Genomic DNA, 26,707 nt, shown 5'->3' with positions numbered 1-26,707 from the left:
ACACATGTGCTACAGTATACACGGGTGGCCCGCCCAGTATTTCTGTGCTAGCTCCGCTAGTGGCCGGTTCTATTACAAACCGGGACTAAAGAGTTGAACATTAGGCCATTTTTCTACCAGTGAAGATGAGATCTATATGTCCGCAATAGATAAACGAATCTCGTCTACATCATGTCATCATTCTTATTGCATTACTCCGTTTTCCCATGAACTTAATACACTAGATGCATGATGGATAGCGGTCGATGTGTGGAGTAATAGTAGTAGATGCAAGCAGGAGTCGGTCTACTAATCTTGGACGTGATGCCTATATAATGATCATTGCTTGGATATCGTCATGATTATTTAAAGTTCTATCAATTGCCCAACAGTAATTGTTTTCCCACTGTTTGCAATTTTTCTTAAGAGAAGCCACCAGTGAAACCTATGGCCCCCGGGTCTTTCTTTTCATCATATTTGCCTTTGCGATCTATTTTCCATTTCATTTATTTTTAAATCTATTAAACCAAAAATAAAAAATATATTGCTGCAATTTATTTGTTCCGCGATCTATTTATTCTATCTACCACTTTTACCTCACGTTATTTGCCTATCTTGAGGCGTCGTACCCGGAAGGGATTGACAACCCATTTACACGCTGGGTTGCGAGTATTTGTTATTTGTGTGCAGGTACTGTTTATGTGGTGTGAGGAGGTTCTCCTACTGGTTCGATAACCTTGATCTCATCACTAAGGAAAATACCTACCATCCCTATACTGCATCATCCCTTCCTCTTTGGGGAAATACCGACGTAGTTCTAGCAGACATCAAAACGAATTTATGGCGCCGTTGTCGGGGAGGATCTTCAACATCAATCAATTCCTAATCAAAAATCTCATCTCCTTGCAATTTACATTATTTGACATTTGCCTCTCGTTTCCCTCTTTTTCGCCCGCCGTTTTCTCGTTAGATCTCTTCTTTGCTTGTGTGCCATGTGTCTTCTATTTGCTTGCATCTTTGCTTGCTAAATATATCTTGATATGGATCCTCATCCACTTGCTATTCTTTTTAAGAGATCCAATTATCATAAACAAATTGCTAGTGATTTGAGTACACTAGATTATCTTTATGAAGATTTGCTTAAGATTCGTGAATCTGGAAATTGTGATGAAGAAATTTATGAAGTGATTCATGATAGCTCTCTGAATGAAAAGCATGATTGCAATGATTTTACTATAAATTCTATTAATGTCAATTGTGCTAATAATATGCAAAACCCCAAGCTTGGGGATGCTAATTTTGCTATGTCCACTACTTATTGCAATGATCATGATTGGGGTGATTCTTCTTATGATCTTGAAAATTTATTTAAGCCCAGTGATGAATATGAGATTGATAATAGTGTTTGCAATAATATTGACGATTGAGCGGCATCCGCCCGGGTGGTCTGCGTAAGCACCTGCCTTGTATAAGGAGGTAGCCAGGACTGATCCCGACTGTACACGCAACATGCAGGAGTGCAAAGACTGATGGGCCCATGACCCCTGCATGCTCAGGATATAGACCAGCGTGCTGGCCTCTCTGTTGAGCCTAGGTAGGACTACGACGTGTTGATCTTCCGAGGCTGGGCATTACCCAGAAAAGTGTGTCCGGCCAGAGTAATCGAGCGTGTTGGGTAATGTGGTGCACCCCTGCAGGGAAGCAATCTATTCGAATAGTCGTGATCATGGTAATAGAACGACTTGGAATTGTATTCCAACCTCTTACAACTCAACCCAAGTACTTGATAAAACACACCTAGATAAGTGATAGATACAACCCGGTGATCGCTCTCTCACAGGGAGATGAGGAGAGGATCTCCGGGTAGGATTATGCTATACGATGATACTTGTTACCATGCCAGCTACTCTCTTCTACTGCTTCAAGATGGTGGCTGCCAGAAGGCGTAGTTGTAATGCCCCGGATACAACTTTCCATATTCGTAACTCCAACTCTTGCCTTTTCCGGAGATGCGATATGATATTTCCTCCATGGTTGGGTTTTTGCCTTTTGTTTTGCATTTTGTTCATGTCTCGCATTTCATCTCATAGCATCATGCGCATTGCATCTGCATGTTTTCATAAAATGTGCATCCGTTGTTAGTTGCCGCTTCTTCCTCATCTCTGTTGACCTTTCTCAGACCGACCATTCTGCTGTTGCCCGACCTTTTGACCCTCTTTGCTCAATGCTCGAACGCCTCGCGCACGTCCGAAAGCTGTCCCGAACCCGGATTGTTGTTACCGGTGGGTCCGGATCATCCCCAAGCATCCCTAAAACATCTACGTTTATTTGTTGGACTCCACTAAGCCATTTATTTTCGACCGTCCGATGTCAATCGAAGGATCAGATTAGCCCCTAACCTAATCCTGGTGATATATATATATATATATATATATATATATATATATATATCATCCAACCCTAGATCCTAGGGGTCTTGTCCCATCGATCCCATCGCGCCGCCACTCCACCTGGTTTCCTCGGGATCCCTCCTGGACCAACCAGCAGCTTCCTCCCTGATCCAAAAAATTCCTCTCTCGTTCTCCACCAGCCACCACCAAATCCTCCTCCCTGCCTCGATCCAGCCCACAAGAGAGGAGCTCCTCCTCTGCTTTCTCCTCGAGACCGCAACAACAGCGCAGCGCCCTAGCGCACTTCGCCTCGCCTGACCTGCTGGACCCCGCCGCCTCCACGACGGAGCTCGTCGGAGCAAGCAGCACCAGGCCGTCCCTGCACCATGCTCTCTTTCTTCTCCTTCCCCGTGCCCTCTCCCTCCTGACCACTCTTGCCCTTTCATGGTCCGCAGCAGAAGGAACGCCAAGCCGCCGCCCTGGAGCTTCTCCGCCGTCGGCGCCCTTCTCCAGCGCCCCAAGTCCCGCATGAATGCCCGTCGACAGCGTAGCCTTCGACCCTGCCTCTCCTCCCCGAGCACCTCGTCCCCAACGCCGACAAGTTCACCACTGCCAAGACCTTGCCTCGCTGGATCCGCCTCCCACTGCCGGGAATCGGTTACCCTCGATCTCGCCCCGCCTCCGGTGGTCGTCTCGCATTCTACCGTCGCCGGAAACACCAGCGCCACCACCACCCGTCTTCCTGGAACGCACGCAGCCCCAAGTCCGACGCTCGCTCGTGCCCGTTGACTCCGTCGTCCCGCGCCCTGGGCCACTTCTTGCGCCAAGCCCAGATCTGCCCGGCCTCCTCTCCACCGACCGGCCGAAGGCCCAGGGTGAGCACCCCCCTGGCCTTTCCTCTATTGGGCTAGTCAGATTCGGCTTGTGCATGTTTTTTCCCTGTCTGCGATTTTAGCATTATCCACAGGAAACCCGTTTTGCAGAAAACCCCCTAGAGTTCATGCATTTAATAACTCACAAATGGTGCATCATATGTAAATAATTTATATATGTAAAATTCTTAGAATTTTGTGTAGATTAATAACATGTCACTTTCATCCATGTTTAAAATGTTTAAATTTCTGTTTGCATTTGTTTTGCACAATAGCATGTTAAAATGATTTATTTCATAACTAAATAACCGTAGCTCCGAATTTAACAAACTTTATATGTAAATGGGGTGGAAAATGCATCCATTAACTTGGTGCACTTTTTTTTACTGTTTAACAACTCTAAAAGTATGTTTTAGGGCAGAACAGTACCAAATCCGAAATATGCATCTGGGGATTTTTTCGGAATTGTTGTTTGTTGTTCCGGCCTCATTTAAACTTGCCTAAATAGTTAGTTTACTTATGCTTCACTTCTTGCCATGTTTAACAACATTTAATATTGTTGAGTACCTAAACGAGAGCGAACTAAATAACTCGAATGTGGTGTTTCGTCAATATGCAACTCGTTGCATATTGAGTTGCACTTAACTTGTAGTATTGTTTGTTGCACTTTGCCATGCCATGCCTCTTTAAACCGTACATGCATCATGCTTGTTTGTGCATCATGTCATGTTTATGCTTGTGTGATTACTATGTTGTTTGCTTCTTTCTGGTTGTATTTTTTCTTGATAGTTCCTGTTTCGTTGCGATCGTGAGGATTTGTTCGACTACGCTTGGTTCGTCTTCGCCCGTTCATCTTCTTCATGGACTCGTTCTTCTTCCTTGCGGGATTTCAGGCAAGATGACCATCACCTTGGATCTCACTACTATCATTTCTATGCTAGTTGCTTCGTTCTATCGCTATGCTGCGCTACCTATCACTTGCTTATCAAGCCTCCCAAATTGCCATGTCAGCCTCAAACTTTTTCACCCTTCCTAGCAAACCGTTGTTTGGCTATGTTACCGCTTTTGCTCAGCCCCTCTTATAGCGTTGTTAGTTGCAGTTGAAGTTGAAGATTGCCCCATGATGAACAGGCTTGTGTTGGGATATCACAATATCTCTTATTTTATTAATGCATCTATATACTTGGTAAAGGGTGGAAGACTCGTCCTTGTGCCTGGTGTTTTGTTCCACTCTTGCCGCCCTAGTTTCCGTCATACGTGTTATGTTCCCGGATTTTGCGTTCCTTACGCGGTTGGGTGATTTATGGGACCCCCTTGACAGTTCGCTTTGAATAAAACTCCTCCAGCAAGGCCCAACCTTGGTTTTACCATTTGCCTCACCTAACCCTTTTTCCCTTGGGTTTCCGGAGCCCGAGGGTCATCTTTATTTTACCCCCCGGGCTAGTTCTCCTCCGAGTGCTGGTCCAAACCGAGCGATGTTCGACGCCCCCTGGGCAACCAGGGTCTATGCCAACCCGTCGTCTGGCTCATCCGGTGTGCCCTGAGAACGAGATATGTGCAGCTCCTATCGGAATTTGTCGGCACATCCGGGCGGCTTTGTTGGTCTTGTTTTACCATTGTCGAAATGTCTTATAAACCGGGATTCCGAGTCTGATCGGGTCTTCCTGGGAGAAGGTATATCCTTCGTTGATCGCGAGAGCTTGTGATGGGCTAAGTTGGGACACCCCTGCAGGGTATAAACTTTCGAAAGCCGTGCCCGCGATTATGTGGCAGATGGGAATTTGTTAATATCCGGTTGTAGATAACTTGACACCAGATCCGAATTAAAACGCATCAACCGCGTGTGTAGTTGTGATGGTCTCTTTTCGGCGGAGTCCGGGAAGTGAACACGGTTTTGGGTTATGTTTGACGTAAGTAGGAGTTCAGGATCACTTCATGATCATTGCTAGCTTCACGACCATTTCGTTTGCTCTCTTCTCGCTCTTAATTGCGTATGTTAGCCACCATATATGCTTAGTCACTGCTGCAGCCTCACCACTTTACCTCTTCCTTTCCCATTAAGCTTTGCTAGTCTTGATACCCATGGTAATGGGATTGCTGAGTCCTCGTGGCTCACAGATTACTACAACAACATTTGCAGGTACAGGTTATGCGATGATCATGACACGAGAGTGATGTTACTTCTCTTGGAGTTCTTCTTCTGTTGCTTCTTTGATCAGGGGATAGGTTCCAGGTCGGCAGCCTGGGCTAGCAGGGTGGATGTCGTTTGAGTTTCTGTTTGTGTTTCATCCGTAGTTCGGATGTTGATCTTATGTATGATGTATTGATGTTGTATTCGTTTGCCATTGTATGCCTTTTGTATGTATCCCCATCTATTATGTAATGTTGATGTAATAATATCCACCTTGCAAAAGTGTTTCAATATGCGGTTCTATCCTTGGTGGACCTTCGAGTCTCTTTAGGATAGTATCGCATATTGCGCGTGACAGTAGTCTTCGGTAGGACTAGATTATCCCTCTTAATCTGGCATTCTGCAGTTTAGTCCACATTTATTGCCTCTTTTATTGATATGGATGCATATGTAGTGTTGATCTGATGTAAGTCTTACTAGTACTTTGGATGAGTTCTCGCGATTGCTTTGCTACCTCTTTTCCCCCTATACCTGATTGTTGCGGTCAGATGGCAGATCCCAGGAGCCAGATGTCATCGCCGACGACAACTACTACGCCGATGGAGCCTACTACTATGCGGAGGTCGCCGACGACCAGGAGTAGTTAGGAGGCTCCCAGGCGGGAGGGCTTGCCTTTTCGGTCGTTGTTGCTTTTGTGCTAGCCTTCTTAAGGCTGACTTGTTTAACTTATGTATGCACTCAGATATTGTTACTTCCGCTGAGTCATTTGTATTCGAGCACTCGAGGCCCCTGGCTTGTAATATAAAGCTTGTATGACTTTAATTTATGTCTAGAGTTGTGTTGTGATATTTTCCCATGAGTCCTTGATCTTGATTGTACACATTTGCGTGTATAATTAGTGTACGATTGAATCTGGGGCCTCACAGCGGCGGACCTAGAGGTGGGAGTCGTGGTGCTCTTGGGTGGAGCTCGCAGCTCGGGTGTGAGCTGGTTGCCATGCATGGTCGCGTAGGCGCGCGGTGTGATGGCTAGAGTGCGATGGTCGGAGGTGTTGGTGCGGCAGGCCTGGCTTGCCCTACTACATCTCAGAGACATTGATGACTTGCCGGGGTTAAAACCCGTTTTGGCTCTGCCAAGCCGACGGCGGCGTCATGTATGGGTGTCGTCTGCTTCCCGAAGTCGTCGTTGTGGTTCCTCTGCATTCTTCTGCTACTCTGGGGGAAACCCTGATCTCTTGATCGGGCGGTGGTGATACTCTGGTGTCGTGCCCTTCCTGAAGGCGCCACACTGGAGTACTCAGTTCGTCGCGGTTGAGGTCTCCGGAGACTCCAAGTGGTGCCCTCTTTTCCTACATGTAGTTTGCTTGGAGTGGATGGGGTTGTTTAGCTGCTCTTATGCACCCTTGTATCTTGCCTTGAGTGTGCGTGTGGTGTGGGATTACGTTGTTTGGGTTGGTTTGTACGGTGATCGGTGCTTTATATGTAAAGCGGGGCGGAGCCTTTTTCGGTAATAAAGCCATGTTTGACCTTTTTTTTTGTTTCTGTTTTGAAAGATTTGATTCTTCAAACATTTTAAAAACTGATTCTGGACATTTTTCATTTTCAAATGGTTTTTCTCAAAATCTAGTTATGAAGTTTCTATCATGTTGAACTTCATATGTTAGGTCTTGTAGTACTATTAGAGATCAAATAATAAACCTAATATATGTTAGATATTTGCAATGTTTTGTTCTTCAAGGTCTTAGTTATAAGAACATGCTAGGTTTTTAGTTTCTCCTTAAAAATTCTTTTTCACAAGGAATAGAAATGGTTTTAACAAGTTTCTTGTGTTCTTGTTCACAATTAAATAGAAACGGTTTTAGCTGTCAGCATGGACGGTGGGCTCGACAAAGACTTCATTTTTAGCACATATTAATCCATCCATCTAGGCATATAGGTTAAACCCATACGTACTCCATAATGAATAAGTATGACTTGACGCAGTGCAAGAAACAACTACAACTATTAAGCAAACAGATCAGGATGAGGCTTTACATCCACCACTACACAAACGTCTTGAGTCCCTTTCAACCCATGGAAAGGCAAAGGGTCACCACAGTGAGTTGCAGCAAATAGACCGTACCCATCTCTGTACCGTTGATCTGGACCTTCCGCCGACCTTGTTGTGAGACATCTTACCAGAACTCGAACCAGCATTTGATGTTCAAAGTTTCATCTTGAATATTATATGAGTTAATGTCTAATAAGACGACAACTTTTATCGGAGTTAATACTCTGCTGCTGGTGTGTTTTGCGGATCTAATCTGACTCGCGTACATGTTCATGAGAAGCACTATCTCATTATTGAGTATGGTTGTTGGCCTTACTAATAGTGGGTCCATGAATGACCAAAATATATCCAGGTGAAAGCTTAAACATAAGCTATCTGAGCCCTTATCTGAAGGCATTGGGTTCTAATTACAGTAACGGAGTGAATTTTGCTATTAGCGGTTCAACAACACTACCACGGGACGCCCTTTTTGTATTGCATGGACAGGTGCAGGAATTCTTCTTCTTTAAAGCCAGATCTTCCCTCTATAAAAAAAAGAACGAAACGAAGGAAAACATTTCCAATTTGAAGATTGACTCCGCGATGATGATAGTGACCACCCTAATGAGCGCCAATGACGCCGCCATCCACCCACATTTCCAATTTCAGTTTCTATTCCAGTCGCCACAGCCGAGTGCCCGTCTAATGGTTTATCCTCCAGTTGACAGGGGTCTCTGCCTTCGCTTCCTCGCTAGCTTTTTTGGCTATCAGTAGCTGAGCCTCGAGATGATTCACCTTCTCCAGCAGGACACCATTTTCATTTGCTTTTTCCATCAGCACATCTACTAGTTTGTGAATCAATTGAACGACCTTGTTGGCTTCCTCACCAGTTTTTCTAACTTCCAGTGCCAGAGCCTCGAGATGATTCAGCTTGGCCAGAAGCCCATCGTTTTCATTTTCTTCTTTCATCACCAGAGTCAAGTCTGGTGCTTCTTTCTCTTCAGGATCAATTGTCACATCAATGAGCCTGGTAGTCGCATCATCTTCCAAGAGTCTGACGCTGTCATGACGTGTAACAACTTCAGATTCTTTATCTTTAAGCAAAGTGCTTGTTGCATCTAATTCTCCCATCACTGAACCCAAAACAGAATTACCTGCCTCAAGCTTTCCAGTTTGCTCAGAAGCTGCTTTCGACTTGCTCTCGTTAGGCACTTCGACGGAAGGATGCTTTTCTAACTTAGCCTTCATCTTTGCAGCCTTCCTAACCAAGGAATCCAATTTGTACAAATGTCTACTCCTCTGTGAACAGAGACTTAAAACCTCATTGTAGAGAGAAAGGACATCAATCTTTAAAAAGCTTCCTTTATATCGAGGTGAATGATCCACTATCTTTGAGTACACGTCGTGTAAGAAAATCTGAAGCAAAAACACTTCAGTCCATTGCTAAAATGATAACTCCGAGCATATGCATACTCAAAACACATTAACGATATTATGATTCACCTCATCGGGGTGGTGGACTTCATATGAAGCTCGAGGGTGACAGATCATCTTCAGAGCTGTTGCAAATTGGATTAAAATCAAATACTTAGCGTCAATGCCGGATCTAGACAGAAAACTGTTAAGAAGAAGGCGGAAAAACTTCAAATAGTTCCTTTCACATAATTAGACTTCATGCAAGCGAAGAGCCGGTGCATAATAAGATTCCTCAACCTGGATAAAATGGAGCACTTGCTTCATCAATGAAAGAAACATGGAGGCAAACAATTCAAGGAGATGTTACATCGATGAATACAACAAATTGAGGTTTTCAAATGTCAATGAATAGTACGGCACAATCATTGGCAATAAAGCATTATAAGCACACAATTCAAGCATTATATCAGTTGGAAAGGACTAGCATTGCAAAACAAGGGGCAATCTATTCAAGCTTGCTATAGATGCTGAAAAGAAAAGAAAGGAAAGTAGTACCAACATTGACAAGGGACAAGTAAAACAAGTAATGTTGCATTAGAGAAATAAGGAAGGACAGGCCGTAAAGCTCACCTTCCCACCCGGGATATCAAAGTCATGTTGATGTAAGAACGATATTATATTTTTCATAGGGTCTGCTTTTTCTTCATGAGGCAATAAAGTGCCCATGGGCTTCTTCAGACTGCAAATTATCACCTCACAATCCGGAATATCAACATACAGACATGTTATTTTTTCCTGAAAAAGCAAACGGTGATCAATACTGTTCAACAGACAGAAGCAACAAGAGAGCATACAAGGTTACACTAACCACTTTCATTTCAATTATCCTTTTATGCGCAGCACTTCCCACAACTAATTTCTTCTCAGAACCACACAGCTTCATGAGCCTCTTAGCCAGGCGATCGTCAATAGCCTCATTATCAAGGTCAATGGGGGTGGGCACCCTCTCATATGCCATGAATTCTACCAGACTCTGAAATAAGCACAGAAGGGATTTAAAAAGCTTGTCAAATATAATTCAGGTGTCTAAACCATGAATTAGTCATAAAGTATAGTGTTACTTAATTCTTTGTTTTATTCATCACTAGCTAGAAAGATGTGACTAGTTTGTAGAAATTTGTGCATAGCAATATCCACTTAGGTTTCAACCAGTGCTAATTGATTTTTTAAGGATCTATCAGCAGATGTCTGGACATTGAAGACAGTGCACCATGGCACCAAAATGGAACATGGGAAAGAGGAAAGACTCCCAACCCACCAGCTTGATTCGATTTTGAATCAGTTGAATAACAAAAATAACACAGACCGAGTAATGGTTTAACGTTTTTATTGCACCCACTCATTGCAACAAAAATTGAAATTAAGACTGGTGAAACATTGCAGTGAATTTTGCAAAGCGCTACTCTGTTCGAGTTGGCAAAAAGAAGCGCAAGGACGTATGAAGAAAATACTAGTAAGAAAGAAAATGGGAGCGTTACTGACAAGCGGTGGCAAGCATGTCCAGAAGTCCTGTACAAAAAAAAAGAGAAATCAATCGCACGGTCTTGAATTCTTCATAGATCACAGAGATAAAGAAAACCAAGGAGCATCAGCAACGAATGAAAAAGTACCTTGGCTAGACCGTTGAGGTAGCTCTCATCAAAAGAGAAAATTGCAATGCCAGAGGGTGCTTCATGTAGCAGCATAGCCGATGCATCATCCGGGAAACTAAGCAAATTACGGACGTGATCCTTCAGATGGCAAACTATCATCTCACAGTCCGGAACATCAACATACAGACAGATTATTCCCTGAACGAAAATGGTGGTCAAATACTGTTCACTCGGAAAGAAGCAACAAGGAAGCTGACGAAGCTACACTAACCAGTGTCGCTTCAATTATTCTTTTATGTTCAGCACTTCCCACGAATAATGTCTTTTCAGAACCACACAGACACAGCTCAATGAGACTGTCAGCCAGCAGACTGTCAACAAACTTATTAGCAGAGTCAATGGGGCTGGGCACCATCTTAGACTTTATGAATACTTCGAGACTCTGAGGAATAAGCATATAAGGGATTTAAAAGGCTTGTCAAATTACAAAATATAACACAAGTGTCTAAATCATGAAAGCCCCCCTAAAAAAATCATGAAATGGGGCAGAATAATTTAGTAGCCTGGCAGCCAATCACCAGCACTTTTGAGGATCTATTAGCAGATGTCTGACCATTGATTCGATTTTGAATCAGTTCAATAACAAATAACAACTACGAGTAATGAGTTGTTGTTCATATATATTCCACCCACCCATTGCAACAAATTTTTGACAACAAAGGCAGGTGAAGATTGGAGTGGATTTTGTAAAGCATTATAACTCTGTTTGAATCGGCGACACGGGAAGCGTAAGGAAATAGAAAAGGATAATAGAAAGGAAAATGGGAGCTTTACTCACAAGGGATGGCAAGGATTTCCAGAAGGCCTGTAGAAGAAACAGAGAGAAAGCGATTAGATGATCTTGAGTCCTTGACAGATCATAAGGAGACAAAAAGGAACACAAGGAGCACCGGAACAAGCACCTTGGATATACCGTTGAGGTAGCTCACATCGAACGAGAAAACCGCGATGCCAGAGGGTGCTTGGTATAGCAGCATGGCCGTCCTAATGTCTCCTGCTGATAAACCAAGCAAGGTTAAGCACACGGAACTAGAGAACTCCCAGCCGGCCGGCCACCCCGACCGAAGGTGAGGTATCTCTCCACTTTGCACACAGTTGTGTTCATATGAGGTGAGGTATGGTATATCTCTCCAGATTTCTTCCGAGAGAGAGAGAGAGAGAGAGAGAGAGAGAGAGAGAGAGAGAGAGAGAGAGAGAGAGACGGGGGTGCGGTGGGGGCGTGGCACACCTGCGCTGGAGGGCGTCTCCAAGGGCGAATTCCGTCGCCGGCGTCGAGCCATGGTGCGTGCGAGAGGGGAGGGAGCGACTTGGGTGAAGTTTAGTCAACCGGCTGTTTGGGGCACCGTATCAGATTCTTTTTTATTTCTTTTTTGAGTTGGCACCGTCTCCGTTTCAGATATCGATGGCTTGATCGAGGCCGTCCATGTAGCGTGTCATTATTAGCAGTGCCCGACGATTTCCATATATTGTAGTTTTTTTAGTTGGATTTCCATATATAGTTGTTTTAGTTGGATTTCCATATATAGTTGGAGGCAATTTCTTTCAAGAGAAGGCATTTCTTTTGGAAAACCGTCCTCGTTTGATCTCAATCAAACGGCTGCGAGGGCGTTCGCTGGGAGTTTCTTCCTAGTAAACTTTCGCCAGTTAGCATTACCGAAAAGGAAAAAGAGGAAACTCGGAAGCGGAGGCGACTGCATCGAGGCACAGGAAAAATACAAAGGAAATGAAATTGTGTGGGGTTGTTACATGTGTATCATATCATGGTGGAGGGCAAGGTTGCGCCTGCCAACCCATAGGCGAACATAGTAGTTTTAATTCATAATGGATATTGATGGGCTCCTTGTTCGTTTGTAGATACGAATAGTGGTACAAGTCTAATAGTTATAACTCATGAGAAAATAGGCAGTTTTTCAATTAAATTAATTCATGAATAAATCATGAGCATGACATGAACAACATTGATAACACACTGATTACGATCTAACAGAGCATGTACTACGCACATAGTAGAAACATCTACGCATATCGCTAGTACTGTTACAACAGAAAGAAACACGAGAGGGATCAGCGATGTATACCCTCCAATCGGCCACGCGGCGGCGGTAACGGTGGCAGCAGCCGCGGCATCCTCGGCGGCCTTCTTGTTGGCCTCGGCCTTCTCAGCAGCGGCACGGTCGGCGTCGGTCGACATGGTGATGACGAAGGTGATGCGGACGTAGATGAACAGAAGCGAGCAGTCGCGTAGTCGCTACCCAAAAACCTAATCGCCCCTCTCCCGTACAGGATCCGGAGAGGCGGGGTTTCGGAGGCCTGCTCTCCCGTCAACCGTGTACGCGGTGAACGGGATGGAGTCGCCGGCGGCAGCAGCAGCAAAGGAACGACGTAGGCGTGGAGGCGGAGATGCGTTCTATTTCGCGGCGGCTAGGGTTGGCAGCGCCCCACATATACATGTGCGGCCGCGCGTGGGCTGAACCCACGTCCAAGTCGGTAGCCCATGATCTGACGTCTCATATTGTGGCCCTACCTGTCAAAGACTCTCCGTTCCTGACCGGCAAAAAGAAGCGCATAGGAATGAGCTAGGCTCGGCTCAATCCCGCAACCCGCGTCGCGTCGCGTCGCGTCGTGACGAGGCGAGGCGAGCGGAGGAGGAGTGCGCGAGGGCTTGTTTTCTTCTCAAGCTCCAATAGCATGAGGGAGAGAATCCCTTATAAACCACTCCAACTCTCCTTCCACTAGCATGGTGGGACTAAACTTCCCACCACCTTTGTCATGCCACCTACATGGGCCCTTAGAGATTAAATCTGAAATTGTCATATGGGCTTTAGGCCCATCTCATATTTCAACAACCCCCCATCAGATCTCAGGGGCCCACTTTGTCCTTTGTTCCAAACGTTGTTTTGATATACCAGCATCTCAGTGGAGACCGATTAAGGTTGAGCTCCACCTAGACCAAGTAGTTACACTCCTTCACAACTGAACAATGGACTATGCCTTGAATTGTCAGTTTGGCGTCAAGAAGTTTCACTACAAGTCTCACTGATACGAGGCTGCCGAAGGATGACCCCTCGGGTGGAGCATATTAGTCACACTCCTGGCCTGTTCATGAGCTTGCTAGAGATCACCCCAATCTCATATAGGTGTGTTCCTCCAAAGATCGCTCTGTAGGATAGCATCTTGCTCATACATATAAGCCTTGGAACACATTAAGACAGTAGTCATCCTTCCATACAGTTTTCGAGAGTATTGCATCTCCAACGGAGTGGGTTAGTAAAGTTACTCTCCTCAGTTCACCACTGGCTTGTTTTCCCAGGTCTACTTCACGAGATCTCCGATCACATAGGTTGGGTTACTACCATGGCAACTCATGTGGGTCTCATACCCATCTCCCTCGATGCACTATCTATCACAACACGTGATAGCCCTTTTGTAAAGGGATCTGCCAGATTCTTAGCCGTATGGACATACTCCAACGCTATCACTCCGGAGTTTCTTAATTTTTTGACATCTTTTAATCTCATTCTTATGTGTTTGTTGGACTTCATGTTGTCCTTTGAACTCTTCACCTTGGTGATGACAGTCTGACTGTCACAGTTCATAAGGATAGTCGGAACCGGTTTATCAACCAATGGCAAGTCCATCAAAAGATCACGAAGCCATCCTGCTTCGACACCAGATGTGTCTAATGCTATTAATTCTGCTTCCATTGTCGATCTTGTTAAGATCGTTTGCTTGCAAGACTTCCAGGAAACAGCGCCACCTCCAAGAGTAAACATATACCCAGTTGTGGCCTTCATCTCATCAGCATCAGAGATCCAATTCGCATCACTATACCCTTCAAGTACCGACGGGTATCCGGTATAGTGAAGTCCGTAGTTCATAGTACCTTTCAGATAGCGCATAACTCTCTCAATAGCATGCCAATGTACATCACCCGGATTGGAAACAAACCGGCTCAGTTTGCTCATAGCAAACGCGATGTCAGGCCTCGTTGCACTTGCTAGGTACATGAGTGAACTAATGATTTGAGAGTATCTCAGTTGATCCTTAGCTGTGCCTTCGAACTTTCGGACCAACACACTAGGATCATATGGTGTTTGAGATGGTTTGCAGTCTGAATATCCAAAACGGCTCAACACCTTCTCAACATAATGGGATTGCAGAAGTGTGATCCCACCCTCATTATCTCTCAGTAGCTTGATGTTCAAGATAACATCAACCACACCAAGGTCCTTCATCTCAAAGTTCTGAGACAGAAATGACTTAACCTCCTCAATGACTTTGAGGTTGGTTCCGGATATCAGTATGTCATCAACATACAAGCAGAGTATGACTCCTTTGCCACCACCATGGCGATAGTATACACATTTGTCAGCTTCATTAACAACGAAGCCAACAGATGTCAGAGTTGTATTAAACTTATCATGCCATTGCTTAGGTGCTTGCTTCAGGCCATATAAAGATTTCAGCAACCTACACACCTTTCTTTCCTGACCATCTATCACAAAGCAATCTGGCTGTTGCATGTAGATTTCCTCGTTTAGATCTCCATTCAGAAAAGCCGTCTTAACATCCATCTGGTGGACGAGAAGACCGTGCGAGGCCGCCAACGAGAGTAATACTCGAATGGTGGTCAGTCTAGCCATAGGTGAATAAGTATCGAAGAAATCTTCCTCTTCTTTCTGGTCATAACCCTTGGCCACAACCCTAGCCTTGTACTTTCAATCGTACCATCGGGCCTAAGCTTCTTTTTGAACACCCACTTACATCCCAATGGTTTGCAACCATAGGGACGCTCAGTGATCTCCCATGTCCCGTTAGCCATGATGGAATCCATCTCGCTACGGACCGCATCCTTCCAGTAGTCAACTTCTGGAGAGGCATACGCTTCTGAAATAGAAGTAGGAGTATCATCCACGAGATACATGAAGAAATCATCACCACAGGTCTTTGCAGTTGAAAGGATCAATATAGTTGACTAGAGGGGGGGTGAATAGGAAACTAACACTTTTTAGACTTTTCTTTACCAATTTAAACTTAGCATCAAAGTAGGTTGTCTAGATATGCAACTAAGTGAACAACCTATATGATGCAATAACAACTAGAACAAAGGCAAGCAAGGGATACAACACAAATAAGCTTGCACAAGTAAAGGCACGAAATAACCAAGAGTGGAGCCGGTGGAGACGAGGATGTGTTACCGAAGTTCCTTCCTTTTGAGGGGAAGTACTGATACGTCTCCAACGTATCTATAATTTTTGATTGCTCCATGATACTTTATCTACTGTTTTGGACTATATTGGTCTTTATTTTCCACTTCCATATTATTTTTGGGACTAACCTATTAACCGGAGGCCCAGCCTGGAATTGCTGTTTTTTTTGCCTATTTCAGTATTTCGAAGAAAAAGAATATCAAACGGAGTCCAAACGGAGTAAAACCTTCGGGAACGTGATTTTCTCACCGAACGTGATCCAGGAGACTTGGACCCTGCTCCAAGGAACAGCCGTGGAGGTCACGAGGGTGGAGGGCGCCCCCCCCCTATGGGCGCGCCCCCTGCCTCGTGGGCCCCCTGTTGCTCCACCGACGTACTCCTTCCTCCGATATATACCTACGTACCTCCGTCAGATCAAACACGGAGCCAAAAACCTAATTCCACCGCCGCAACTTTCTGTATCCGCGAGATCCCATCTTGGGGCCTGTTCCGGAGCTCCGCCGGAGAGGGCATCTACCATGGAGGGCTTCTACATCAACACTATAGCCTCTCCGATGAAGTGTGAGTAGTTTACTTCAGACCTTCGGGTCTATAGCTAGTAGCTAGATGGCTTCTTCTCTCTTTTTGGATCTCAATACAATGTTCTCCCCCTCTCTTGTGGAGACCTATTCGATGTAATCTTCTTTTTTACGGTGTGTTTGTTGAGACCGTTGAATTGTGGGTTTATGATCCAGCTTATCTATGAACAATATTTGATTCTTCTCTGAATTCTTTTATGTATGATTGAGTTATCTTTGCAAGTCTCTTCGAATTATCTGTTTAGTTTGGCCAACTAGATTGGTAGTTCTTGCAATGGGAGAAGTGTTTAGCTTTGGGTTCAATATTGCGGTGTCCTTACCCAGTGACAGAAAGGGTTGCAAGGCACGTATTGTATTGTTGCCATCGAGGATAACAAGATGGGTTTATCATATTGCATGAATTTATCCCTCTACATCATGTCATCTTGCTTAAGGCGTTACTCTATTTTTAACTTAATACTCTAGATGCATGCTAGATAGCGGTCGATGAGTGGAGTAATAGTAGTAGATGCAGAATCGTTTCAATCTACTTGTTTTGGACGTGATGCCTATATACATGATCATACAATTATTTGCTTTTCTATCAATTGCTCAACAGTAATTTGTTCACCCACCATAGAATACTTATGCTCTTGAGAGAAGCCACTAGTGAAACCTATGGCCCCCGGGTCTATTCTCATCATATCAATCTCCATTACTTTATTACTTGCTTTGTTTTTACTTTGCCTTTTACTTTTTACTTTGCATCTCTATATCAAAAATACCAAAAAATATTATTTATCATCTCTATCAGATCTCACTCTCGTAAGTGACCGTGAAGGGATTGACAACCCCTAATCGCGTTGGTTGCGAGTAGCTATCATTTTGTGTAGGTATGAGGGACTCGTGCGTGATCTCCTACTGTATTGATACCTTGGTTCTCAAAAACTGAGGGAAATACTTACGCTACTTTACTACATCAGCCTCTCCTCTTCGGGGAAATCCAACGCAGTGCTCAAGAGGTAGCAAGAAGAATTTCTGGCGCCGTTGCCGGGGAGTTCGCGCAAAAGTGAACCATACCAAGTACCCATCACAATCCCTATCTCTCGCATTACATTATTTGCCATTTGCCTCTCGTTTTCCTCTCCCCCACTTCACCCTTGTCGTTTTATTCGCCCTCTCTTTTTTGTTCGCCTTCTTCCCGTATGTATCTTTGTGTTTCCTTGTGCCTTCTTTATGCTTGCATCTTTGCTTGCTAAAAATCTATTGATATGGATCCACTTAAAGTGTTCTACTTGGATCATCTTCGATCCTTATGTGCTCGTGCTGAAACCCCAACTAGCCTAGTTGATGGGAAATCTTTAGATGAGCATGCTCATTTTGTGCGTCATCGTTTATCTGAAAAAGGGAGACTCTTACGGTATCATATAAATAGTTTGCTATGCTATGCTTGGAATCTTTGTGAAATGTGTGATTTTACTTGTTGCTCTAAGAACCCTAAAAAACACCTTCCCTACCTATGTGAGTTCAATGATAATGAAATCTTATCTTCTTATGCAAAGGGTGTTTATAGTTACTATGATATCGAACAAATTGAAGAATTTGTCGTTTTTAAGGGTGCTCATGAAGTTGCTTCTTTGATTGAAAAGTATGATTTTACTCTCAACAAATCTGAAAATTCCATCATACTTAAATATTGCAATGAAAACCTTGCTCATAATGTCTATGTCCAAGAATTTATTGAAAGAATGACCGTTGCTTTGGAAGAAAATAATGATATGCATGAATCTATAGATAATGATGATTCCGATGATTTGATTGAAATATCCCTTGATGAACATGATGCTTGCTATTCTTGTGGCCATGAAGCCAATATTTATGAAGACGAATTTGCTATAGTTCCTTATGTTAAAAATGAGATCGTTGCTATTGCACCCATGCTTGATAGCTCCTCAACGAAAGCATGATTTAAATGATTTTACTATAAATTCTCTTGATGTCAATTGTGCTAATAATATGCAAAACCCTAAGCTTGGGGATGCTAGTTTTGCTATGTCTACTACTTGTTGCAATGATCATGATTGGGGTGATTCTTCTTATGATCTTGAAAATTTATTTAATCCCCATGATGAATATGAGATTGATAATATTGTTTGCAATAATATTGAAAGTGGGTTTGAAAGAGTGTCAACTCTAGATCCCACATATTTGGAGAATATTCAGTCTTATGAAATTTTTGATAAAAGTGGGCTTGGAGAGGTCATGACTTTAGTTAATGTTAATCCCACTATTTCGGAAGAGTGTCAACTTTGCATGCATGTGGATCGTGTTGAAAATATTTTATGTGATAGCTATTTTGTTGAATTTGCTTATGATCCCACATGTAATTATTATGAGAGAGGAAAATATGGTCGTAGAAATTTTCATGATAATAAATTACCTCTCGTTATGTTGAGATTGCTATTGTTTCTTTCCGCCTCCTTGCATATGCTAGTTTTTGCTTGCCTTGATAATTTGTTTGCCTATAAAATTCCTATGCATAGGAAGTATGTTAGACTTAGATGTGTTTATCACGTGTTTTATGATGCTCTCTTTGTGCTTCAATTCTTGTCTTTCTTGTGAGCATCATTGAAATATCAATGCCTAGCTAGGGGCGTTAAACGATAGCGCTTGTTGGGAGGCAACCCAATTTTCTTTATGTTCTTTGTTTTTGTTCCTGTTTAGTGTTAAATTTTGTTTCTACTTTCTGTTTAGATGTGTTTTTATCTGTTGTTTAGTGTCTGTGTCAAGTAGAACCTATAGAATAAGCTATGATGATTGTTGATTTGATTCTGCTGAAAAACAGAAACTTTGCGCTCACGAGAAAAAATTCAATAAATCACAGGAACAAGATTTTGCATTGATTCTTTTTGAAACTGATCAATAAACAAATTTTCCAGTACGTCCTATTTTGGTAGAAGTTTTAGAGTTCCAGAAGTTTGCGTTAGTTACAGATTGCTACAGACTGTTCTGTTTTTGACAGATTCTGTTTTTCGTGTGTTGTTTGCTTATTTCAATGCATCTATGGCTAATAAATTAGTTTATAAACCATAAGGAAGTTGGAATACAGTAGGTTTAACACCAATATAAATAAAGAATGAGTTCATTACAGTACCTTAAAGTAGTCTTTTGTTTTCTTTCACTAACGGAGCTCACGAGATTTCTATTGAGTTTTGTGTTGTGAAGTTTTCAAGTTTTGGGTGAATTCTTTTGATGGATTATGGAACAAAGAGTGGCAAGAGCCTAAGCTTGGGGATGCCCATGGCACCCCAAGATAATCCAAGGACACCAAAAAGTCAAAGCTTGGGGATGCCCCGGAAGGCATCCCCTCTTTCGTCTACTTCCATCGGTAATTTACTTGGAGCTATATTTTTATTCACGACATGTCATGTGTTTTGCTTGGAGCGTCTTGTATTATTTGCGTCTTTGCTTGTTAGTTTGCCACAATCATCCTTGCTGTACACACCTTTTGAGAGAGCCATACATGATTTGGAATTTTCTAGAATACTCTATGTGCTTCACTTATATCTTTTGAGCTTGATAGTTTTGCTCATAGTGCTTCACTTATATCTTTTGAGCTTGATAGTTTTGCTCATAGTGCTTCACTTATATCTTTTGAGCATAATAATTTTTTCTCTAGTGCTTCACTTAGATCTTTTAGAGCATGGTGGTGGATTTGTTTTAAAGAAACTATTGATCTCTCATGCTTCACTTAGATTATTTTGAGAGTTGTTAATAGCATGGTAATTTGCTTAAAGATATTATACTTGGTATTCAAGATTTGTGAAACTTTCTTTTGAGTGCGTTGAATACTAAGATAAGTTTGATGCTTGATAATTGTTTTGAGATATGGAGGTGATAATATCAAAGCAATGCTAGTTGGGGTGATTATGAATTTAAAGAATGCTTGTGTTGAAGTTTGTGATTCCCGTAGCATGCACGTATGGTGAACCGCTTTGTGATGAAGTCGGAGCACAATTTTATTTATTGATTGTCTTCCTTATGAGTGGCAGTCGGGGACGAGCGATGGTCTTTTCCTACCAATCTATCCCCCTAGGAGTATGCGTTTAGTGCTTTGGTTTTTGATGACTTCTAAATTTTTGCAACAAGTGCATGAGTTCTTTTGATTAATGTTGAGTCCATGGATTATACGCACTCTCACCATTCCACCATTGCTAGCCTCTCTAATACCGTGCACTTTTCGCCGGTATCATACACCCATCATATACCTTCCTCAAAACAGCCACCATACCTACCTATCATGGCATTTCCATAGCCATTCTGAGATACATTGCCATGCAACTCTCCACCGTTCCGTTCATATGACATGCATTACTTTTGTCATATTGCTTTTTGCATGAACATGTAGTTGACATTGTATTTGTGGCAAGGCCACCTTCATAATTTTCATACATGTCGCTCATGATTCATTGCATATCCCGGTACACCGCCGGAGGCATTCATATAGAGTCATATTTTGTTCTAAGTATCGAGTTGTAATTGTTGAGTTGTAAGAAAAATAAAAGTGTGATGATCATCATTATTAGAGCATTGTCCCAGTGAGGAAAGGATGATGGAGACTATGATTCCCCCATAAGTCGGGATGAGACTCCGGACTTTATGAAAAATAAAAGAGGCCAAAGAAGCCCAAATATAAAAAAAGAGGGGCCATAAAAAAGGAAAAAAAGGAACGGCCAAATAAAAAAATGAGAGAAAAAGAGAGAAGGGACAATGCTCCTATCCTTTTTCCACACTTGTGCTTCAAAGTAGCCCCATGATCTTCATGATAGAGAGTCTCATATGTTGTCACTTTCATATACTAGTGGGAATTTTTCATTATAGAACTTGGCTTGTATATTGCAATGATGGGCTTCCTCAAAACTGCCCTAGGTCTTCGTGAGCAAGCAAGTTGGATGCACACCCACTTAGTTTCTTTTTGAGCTTTCATATACTTATAGCTCTAGTGCATCCGTTGCATGGCAATCCCTACTCACTCACATTGATATCTATTGATGGGCATCTCCATAGCCCATTGATACGCCTAGTTGATGTGAGACTATCTTATCCTTTTTGTCTTCTCCACAACCACCATTCTATTCCACCTATAGTGCTATGTCCATGGCTCACACTCATGTATTGCGTGAAAGTTGAAAAAGTTTGAGATTTCTAAAGCATGAAACAATTGCTTGGCTCGTCATCGAGGTTGTGCATGATTAAATACTTTGTGTGATGAAGATAGAGCATAGTCAGACTATATGATTTTGTAGGGATAACTTTCTTTAACCATGCTATTTTGAGAAGACATGATTGCTTTAATTTGTATGCTTGAAGTATTATTACTTTTATGTCAATATGAACTTTTGTCTTGAATCTTTCGGATCTGAATATTCATGTCACAATTAAGAAGATTTACATTGAAATTATGCCAAAGTATCACTCCGCATCAAAAATTCTTTTTTGTCATTTACCTACTCGAGGATGAGCAGGAATTAAGCTTGGGGATGCTTGATACGTCACCAACGTATCTATAATTTTTGATTGCTCCATGATACTTTATCTACTGTTTTGGACTATATTGGGCTTTATTTTCCACTTTCATATTATTTTTGGGACTAACCTATTAACCAGAGGCCCAGCCCAGAATTGCTGTTTTTTTGCCTATTTCAGTATTTTGAAGAAACAGAATATCAAACGGAGTCCAAACGGAATAAAACCTTCAGGAACGTGATTTTCTCACCGAGCGTGATCCAGGAGACTTGGACCCTGCTCCAAGGAACAACCGTGGAGGTCACGAGGGTGGAGGGCTCCCCCCCCATGGGCGCGCCCTCCTGCCTCGTGGGCCCCCTGTTGCTCCACCGACGTACTCCTTCCTCCTATATATACCTACGTACCTCCGTCAGATCAAACACGGAGCCAAAAACCTAATTCCACCACCGCAACTTTCTGTATTCACGAGATCCCATCTTGGGGCCTGTTCCGGAGCTCCGCCGGAGAGGGCATCTACCACGGAGGGCTTCTACATCAACACTATAGCCTCTCCGATGAAGTGTGAGTAGTTTACTTCAGACCTTCGGCTCTATAGCTAGTAGCTAGATGGCTTGTTCTCTCTTTTTGGATCTCAATACAATGTTCTCCACATCTCTTGTGGAGATCTATTTGATGTAATCTTCTTTTTTGCGGTGTGTTTGTTGAGACCGATGAATTGTGGGTTTATGATCCAGCTTATCTATGAACAATATTTGATTCTTCTCTGAATTATTTTATATATGATTGAGTTATCTTTGCAAGTCTCTTTGAATTATCCGTTTGGTTTGGTCAACTAGATTGGTAGTTCTTGCAACGGGAGAAGTGTTTAGCTTTGGGTTCAATCTTGCAGTGTCCTTACCAAGTGACAGAAAGGGTTGCAAGGCACGTATTGTATTGTTGCCATCGAGGATAACAAGATGGGGTTTTTATCATATTGCATGAATTTATCCCTCTACATCATGTCATCTTGCTTAAGGCGTTACTCTGTTTTTAACTTAATACTCTAGATGCATGCTGGATAGCGGTCGATGAGTGGAGTAATAGTAGTAGATGCAGAATCGTTTCGATCTACTTGTTTTGGACGTGATGCCTATATACATGATCATACCTAGATAATCTCATAATTATTCGCTTTTCTATCAATTGCTCAACAGTAATTTGTTCACCCACCGTAGAATACTTATGCTCTTGAGAGAAGCCACTAGTGAAACCTATGGCCCCGGGTCTATTCTCATCATATCAATCTCCATTACTTTATTACTTGCTTTGTTTTTACTTTGCCTTTTACTTTTACTTTGCTATCAAAAATACCAAAAATATTATTTATCTTCTCTATTAGATCTCACCCTCGTAAGTGACCGTGAACGGATTGACAACCCCTAATCGCGTTGATTGCGAGTAGCTATCGTTTTGTGTAGGTACGAGGGACTCGTGCATGATCTCCTACTGGATTGATACCTTGGTTCTCAAAAACTGAGGGAAATACTTATGCTACTTTACTGCATCATCCTCTCCTCTTCGGGGAAATCCAACGCAGTGCTCAAGAGGTAGCAACTACATCTCCGTTAGAGGACACCGTAATCTCCTCACGCCATCACACAATGCGAGATGCCGTGATTCCACTATTGGTGCCCTTGAAGGCGGCGATCGAACCTTTACAAACAAGGTTGGGGCAATCTCCACAATTTAATTGGAGGCTCCCAACGACACCACGAAGGTTCACAAAAATGGACTATGGCTTCGAGGTGACCTCAACAGTCTAGGGTGCTCAAACACCCAAGAGTAACAAGATCCGCTAGGGATTAGTGGGGGGAATCAATTTTCTCTTGGTGGAAGTGTAGATCGGGGCCTCCTCAACCAATCCCGAGAAAATCAACTAGTTTGATTGGCTAGGGAGAGAGATCGGGCGAAAATGGAGCTTGGAGCAACAATGGAGCTTAGACGTGGAAGAGGTAGTCAACTAGAGGTAGGAGACACCCCTTTTATAGTTGTGGACAAAATCCAACCGTTATCCACTAATCCAGCTTGCAACACGCGGTACTACCGCTCCGGAAATGCGGTACTACCGCAAGGCCACGCGGTACTACCGTGAGGGACCATGGTACTACCGCGGCAGCTGCAGCGACTATAACATGCCTGACTGAGATCAGTACTACCGCGAGCGCGGTACTACCGCTCCCTCTAGCAGTACTACCGCGAGGCAGGAAAGTCCTAGCCTGGGAAGGGTGCGGATGAATAAAAATACATCCATGCCTACTTCCGCTGGAAAACAAACGATGCAAACATCCGTCACGGTACTACCGCGAACGAAGCACGGTACTACCATGGGGCGCGGATGTAAAAAATTACATCCGCCCCTACTACCGCGAAGCTGCGGCACTTGGCCTGGGAGCCAAGGTACTATGACTCAGCATGAGCGGTATTACCGTGGGCTTCCGTGGTACTACCGCGCACGACGTGCGGTACTACCGTGCAGGCGCGGATGTAAAAAATTACATCCGCGCCTACTACCACGAAGCAGTGGTACTTGGCCAGGGAGCCACGGTACTATGACTCCAGAGGAGCGGTACTACCGTGAGCTCCCGCGGTACTACCGCGCAGAGGCACGGTACTACCGCAGGTGCCTACGGTACTACCGCTCTAGGGAGCAGTACTACCGCAAGCTCAGCAACAGCAGCCCGGACAATCACATAGAGGATAAACGGGGGATGCTCCAAGGTGCAAGGGAAAGGTGGAGACAAGGAAGGAAACGTGTATGTGATGATTCCACCCGAACCTTTCCGACGCGGACCCCCTCTTAATAGTACGGCTCTCCTACGACTCAAATCCACCAAAAGAAATGTAGAAAAACGCCGTCTTCAATAGTCTTCGAGGGGCACCGAACCGTATTGTGCCTGGCAATGAAGCATCTGAGAAACTCAAGGCACACGATTAGTCCGCAAAAGCATTGTCATCAATCACCAAAACACGTAGGGATAAATATGCCCTTTCAATCTCCCCCTTTTTGGTGGATTGATGACAATACGGGATTTGCACAAGGGAAAATAATAATGAGTAGAGGCAAACCCCTCCTCTCTAAAATATAGACGGGCTCCCCCTAGATGTGTGCAATCTAGATGGATGCTTTGGACTGCACAGCGCACAAGCTAGGATCAACACTCCCCCTATATTTTAGAGACAAGGCATGATCTTGCAATGGTAAGACTAACATCTAAGCAAGTGCATAAACATAGGTAGCACAATATATCACAAGCTCACTAAGATAGGTAGAGTGCATATGTCTTACACCAAATGAAGTTCAAACCAAACCAAAGCAACTGAAACAACCGAAACGAGGTTCAAACGAGACACGCAAACACACCGAACACGACACACGACTCGCAAATCCCTACACTCTCTCCCGCTTTGGCATCGAGACGCCAAAAAGGCAGAGAGGACACCTACACACAAGGGGTGGCTCAAGCAGAGAAATAATCCCAATGTTCCTCGTCAGACCCGGCGACAGGAATGGTCTCCTCGGCATCCTCCTCAGAATCATTCCACTGGTAGCCTTGTTTCACCATCCACTCGGCCTCTGGAGTGATGTGATCCTCAGAACCGCCAAAAACGTCCTCTCCATACAGCTTCAAGATCTTCTTGTCCCGGCGGTGACTCTCCTTGGACGCCACATGAGTCTTGTACTGCCCCTTAGCTTGCATGCAGAAAAGAGTCTTCATCTTGTCCTTCAGCTTCTTGGCCCAGGAGGGCTCAGAGGAACTATGGGAAGACCTAGCAGCACGGTCCTCAGCAACATCCTCTGCTCCAACCTCATCCTCATCAACAGCCCTCCTAGCAGCAGACGCCTCAGCATGAGTAGTAGTGTTGGCCCAGTTGGGCTTGACACGGAGACTGATGGGATCATGCCGAATCCAGTCTGGAGCAAGGAACTCATCACCAGGGTACTGCTTCGCCCAAGTCTTGGAGATCAACAGAAACAGGTAGGGTCCATAGATAGGTACCTTGCGGTTGAACACCACAAACCGAAGCTCACACCACATGATGTGTGAGACATCAAGTGGCTGAGTCTGAGACACACGTGCCTGCTCGCACAGGAGCATCATATCCACCATATAGGCATGAACCTTGTCCTTATCACCAATGCGAGGGAACAGAGAGTTGCGGAAGATGCGATACCTGATATCAAGAAAGGAGTTGAGCACCCACGCCGACTTGCCACTAGGAAGCATCTTCTCAACATAGAACGGTTGAATCTTGTCCTTGTTAGCAGACTCATGATTGGCATGGGGGCGAACACCCATGGGTGTGTTGAGCCCGTCATCAGGAACCTGGAGCAGATCCATGAACTCCTTCCAGGTAGAAGTCAACTGACGGCCATTGGTCATCCAGGTCTTCCTTCGCTCCTCCCCAGGGTGAAAGAAGACTGAGGCAAAGAACTGACAGATAAGCTCAGGGTCGTAGTCAAGATGGAAAGAGATCACATGTTCAATACCAAACTGCTCCACCAAATCCAAAGCTTCTCCAAAGTACTCACGAAACTTGTCCTTCCTCAGGTGATACATGTCTATCCACTTGACATCCACGTAGATATTTTTCTTGTTCTTGATGACATCCAGATAAGTGAGAGTCTGCTGCTTGGTCCAAAACAATTCACAGCCTCTGACAGTAGCACGAGGATTCACATACGGGTTGATCTGCCTGAGACGGATGAACTCAGAAGGAGGAATCTCGTCCATGCCATTAGCGGGTTCCTTGTGCTTGCTAGCGGTGGCCTTGACATGACGCTTGGGGGCATTGGAGCCCTCTGGTGCTTCACCTTGATTGCGCAGACGCTTGGAGCCAGTGTCACA

At 43.8% G+C, this 26,707-nt stretch overlaps 1 protein-coding gene across 2 annotated transcripts; it reads right to left on the bottom strand.

Annotated features, from left to right (window-relative positions):
- Positions 1-7,737: 7,737 nt before the first annotated feature.
- Positions 7,738-11,509, bottom strand: LOC123086639 (uncharacterized). 2 transcript variants are annotated; one of them, XM_044508421.1, is made up of 10 exons: positions 11,431-11,509; positions 11,307-11,333; positions 10,740-10,910; positions 10,487-10,666; positions 10,359-10,385; positions 9,685-9,849; positions 9,447-9,611; positions 8,904-9,113; positions 8,555-8,816; positions 7,738-8,460 (listed from the first exon to the last, which is right to left on the bottom strand). In XM_044508421.1, exons 1-8 carry the CDS (start codon positions 11,503-11,505, stop codon positions 9,066-9,068), a joined length of 858 nt encoding a protein of 285 aa, XP_044364356.1. In that variant the 5' UTR covers positions 11,506-11,509; the 3' UTR covers positions 7,738-8,460; positions 8,555-8,816; positions 8,904-9,065. The 2 variants fall into 2 exon arrangements, with proteins under 2 accessions (XP_044364356.1, XP_044364349.1); XM_044508414.1 differs by having other exon boundaries at positions 7,738-8,816.
- Between the last annotated feature and the right edge of the window lie 15,198 nt (positions 11,510-26,707).

This window comes from Triticum aestivum, chromosome 1B (assembly GCF_018294505.1).
Source record: "Triticum aestivum cultivar Chinese Spring chromosome 1B, IWGSC CS RefSeq v2.1, whole genome shotgun sequence".
Lineage (NCBI taxonomy): Eukaryota > Viridiplantae > Streptophyta > Magnoliopsida > Poales > Poaceae > Triticum > Triticum aestivum.
Note: the sequence above shows the minus strand (reverse complement) of the source record. Positions and strands in the feature narration are given on the sequence as shown.